Source organism: Sceloporus undulatus, unplaced genomic scaffold (genome assembly GCF_019175285.1).
Source record: "Sceloporus undulatus isolate JIND9_A2432 ecotype Alabama unplaced genomic scaffold, SceUnd_v1.1 scaffold_3878, whole genome shotgun sequence".
In the NCBI taxonomy this organism is placed as follows: domain Eukaryota; kingdom Metazoa; phylum Chordata; class Lepidosauria; order Squamata; family Phrynosomatidae; genus Sceloporus; species Sceloporus undulatus.
In genome coordinates this window covers 397-3,878 of record NW_024806798.1, presented here as the reverse complement: position 1 = coordinate 3,878, position 3,482 = coordinate 397, and the positions used below count along the sequence as shown (strand labels likewise).

The window sequence follows — 3,482 nt, the reverse complement described above, 5'->3', positions numbered from 1 at the left end:
GATTCTGTAGGATGGTGTAATGGACAGCTGTGAAGTGTGAGCAACTACCACAACAAGGGAAGTCCAAAAAGGCAGGCGACTATCTTATCCTTATTGACAAAGCACTCCTAAAGATTTTCATCTTCTCTAAGAGCAGGTCTTTTGTCTAGCTAATAGATCTTTAGTGTCCACTCAAGACCAAGCTACCTCTCCAAATGCTTTGCAATACTTTGGGCTATAAAAGAGATAGCTCACAACAATAAGAAAACCCACTTTCCCTCTCTCACTCCCCTGAGGCTTGTAGCAATATGTTAAATGGAAAGAGAGGTGCCTTTGTGGGTGGGGTGGTGAATGAAGTCCTTGGTACTTTGACCTTGCCAGCCCTGGGGCGCCACAATATCCACGCTTTTGCACCAAATCCAGTAAGAGCAGATGCCAGCTGACAGGAAGTGGGCAACCAATGCAAAACTCCCTTTAAGAAGGACAGAAAAAGCTCAACACCCACTGGGAAGCCAACAGCCTCCCACAGCAAGGACTTGGGAAGTTAGGATGGGAAACAAATCAGGAAAAGATTCTGAGACCTTTGCCAATCCCTCCTCCTTCCATGTGGGTTTCTGCCCCTTCTGTCCAACCAGAAGATTTATTTGCCATCAAACACAGAGAATTGTGGACATCTTTTCCTCTCTACTGGAACTATAGCAACCAGAGGTATATTTTTTAAAAAGTAGGAGAAACAAATGGCCTGCACCCCTGGGGTTAGAATCAATTGTTCTTTAAGTAAAAAAATTTGGAGGTGTTTATTTTTTTCAAAATAATTTTAAAAAATGAGTGGTGACCAGGGTAGGCAACATCCCAAAAGGCCATCAGGCTCAGGGCAGCCCAATAATCCCTGGCAGTTATCCACCTTCTACCGAAAGGTAAGATAAGAAAGCTCTCAGGGATTGTGAGGTGAGTAGCTTCTGGCACTTTCAGACCTCAGAACAGAAGAAAGCCCGGGGTGGGGTGAATAATAAGCTGTTTTCCTTTTTCATTGGTGTTTCTCCTAACAAGATTTTAAGGCTCCAAGAACCCATGGAAAAGAGGTTTCCCATTTCACCTTTCTCGGGAGTTGCTTCCTGCGAGGACGATTCTGATCCAGAATCACCAGCTGCGTTTTCCTTGTTACTGTCTGTACTAGCGTCATTGGATTTGGGTGGACTCTGCAAGAAGAGGAGGAAGAGGGAAACATAAACCATCCTGCCAAGCTCGAGACTCAAGAGTGCAGCCCCCGAAAGGTCCTGCTTTTGTGCCTCTTACCCAGATGGCCTGCAGCTCAGCAATTTCTGTGAAAGTTCTTCTCACTTGGGAGACAATTTATTGGTGGGGGGAGAGCTCAGTTTCATAGAATTATGTAGAATTATTTGCAAAGCTGGCACAATTGCCCACCTAAAGCATTTATACAGATTCATCATTGGAAGGGGAAGTCAAGGGCTATTGGTACAATGCAGCAGATGGAGCTTTTAAAGGTGTATGCATGTGTGCTGTGTTTCTACTGAATATGTTTTATATGTGTTTTAAAATTGCTTTTAACGTGCACTTGTGTTTTTTAAACAGAGGTTCTGTTAATTGCGTTTTAACTTTTGTATTAAGAACCATTTAGTTATGCTGTTTTGAAAAGGTTGCATGCTACCTTGGATCCTATCTTGACAGAAAGGCAAGATACTAAACACATAAACCAGCCCCTGTCTCCCCATGGCCCCAACAAATCCCTCTTGGCTCAATGAAGAACCAGAATGATAAAGTGGGGTTTCGGGTGTCAGATTAGGAGTACACAGAATTCGATGGAAGAAGAAGGGCAGGGAAGTAAACAATCACAGGGGAGAAGAGAAAGAAATCTTAAGAACAAGCTCAAACTCACCAACACCCTCTCACTCATGTTCTGCCCAAACACAAACTTGTTGCTGGAAGCAGCCGTGTTGTGCGTAGAGTTTTCTATGCTGGAGAAAGGGAGGCTCTTTTTAGTGTTCAGAAAAAATGAACTTTGGTGGCTCTGTCAGCACCAAAAAACAGCCTACAATGCACTCTCCCTTTTTTTAGGGTACACTTGGGCTGGAAGGCCCATCCTGCCATCCCACCACCACACCCTTTTGGTTTTTTTAAAAAAAAATAGATCATAAGTATAAAAGAAAAAAGAAGAAAAAACAAAAAAGCACATAAAAACATAAGACTAACATTACATACAAAATTCATAACAAAATAACATAGTAACATTGACTACATACATAAAATCCCACAATTACTGATAAAAATATTAATCTCCATAGTCTATACACACACTTCCCCGGTAAATCCTGCAATCCCAATTCATTAACATAAAGAATGTTCCTTAAATCCCTATACATAATTAGCCTCTAAGTCTTAAACCATACGTTTAAATACAGGTTTGGAACCTAATATAGATATTAATGCTTTATATTCTTATTCTTCCACAAAAATATAATAATACTACCCCACCCTTTTGGACCCCAAATGCACATTTGCCACATTTTGGTTACTTCCTCGGCTGTTTTAAGCCTAAAGGGGCCTTTTCTGTAAATAGAAACTAACAAGGGAGTAAAACAGAAGCCAATTTTCAGTTCACTCCCTGTTTACCAAAAGAATCCTTTACCAGGCTGCAAGCCCCATAAAAACAGGACAAAATTTTCCCTGCAAACCTCCTCCTAAGGAGGGATCATTAAGGACTGAAACATTTTTTCAGAATTCCCCATTTTTGCAGCAGGCATAGTTGACTGAGGGAAAGAGACTGGCATTCTCCCATACCTGGAGCTGATGTACTGCAGGAAGTAGTTTGTCGCAGATGGTGTTTCAGAGCTAGGGAGCCAGGCATTCTGCGCGTCGACAGATTTGTAATTTTCATTTCCTAGCTGGAAAGAGGGAGGGACACTGAGTGGCAGTGCAAGAAAGGCTCCAGGGCCACAGGGAAGGCAACTATTTCTTGTGGGGGGAATGTTATAACTCTTAGAAACTTTCTTTTTCAAAAAAATAACTGCCCCCCGCAGAGATGTAGAAGAGGGAAGTGTATCTAGCTGAGGGTAAGAGTACAGTGGGCCCTTGGTATACGCGGGGGATCCGTTAAGACCCCCCGTGTATACCAAAATCCGCGTATGCTCAAGTCCCATTTGTCCCCAATACACACGCTGCCATTGGGAACTACAGTTCCTGGCCTCCCTTCCCTCCCTTGCTTCCCTCCCTCTTACTTACCTTTCGGGCCAAGTGCCGGTGCTGGAGGCCTTAGAAGTCTCCGGTGAGGCTGCTTGCCCTCCTCACTGCGGCCGCGGGAAAAGCCGGGTGGCGGAGGCCAAGCCTTGGCCTCCTCGCCGCTACTGTGGAAGGGCCTGATGGTGGTGTTGGAGGCCAAGAAGCCCCCAACAGCACCGACACTGAGCCTTTCCTGCAGCGGCAGCGAGGAGGCAGAGCCGCCGCGCCAGAGGTCAAGGCCTCCAGCGCCGGCATCCGGCCTCCTC

The 3,482-nt window shown here is 44.7% G+C and overlaps 1 protein-coding gene across 1 annotated transcript; it reads right to left on the bottom strand.

Annotated features, from left to right (window-relative positions):
- Positions 1 to 6: 6 nt before the first annotated feature.
- On the bottom strand, positions 7 to 3,137 carry LOC121918079. Its single transcript, XM_042444185.1, has 3 exons — positions 2,779 to 3,137; positions 1,877 to 1,955; positions 7 to 1,178 (listed from the first exon to the last, which is right to left on the bottom strand). Exons 1-3 carry the CDS (start codon positions 3,135 to 3,137, stop codon positions 948 to 950), a joined length of 669 nt encoding a protein of 222 aa, XP_042300119.1. The 3' UTR covers positions 7 to 947.
- Between the last annotated feature and the right edge of the window lie 345 nt (positions 3,138 to 3,482).

What these genes read in the sequence shown, in the direction of transcription:
- LOC121918079 (XM_042444185.1), bottom strand. Translation starts at nt 3,137, where the DNA reads ATGGGACTTGAGCATACGCGGATTTTGGTATACACGGGGGGTCTTAAC. An exon ending in CTGCAGTACATCAGCTCCAG is followed by an intron (nt 1,956 to 2,778) that starts GTATGGGAGAAT and finishes CCCTTTCTCCAG; the next exon opens with CATAGAAAACTCTACGCACA. An exon ending in ACATGAGTGAGAGGGTGTTG is followed by an intron (nt 1,179 to 1,876) that starts GTGAGTTTGAGC and finishes CTCTTCTTGCAG; the next exon opens with AGTCCACCCAAATCCAATGA.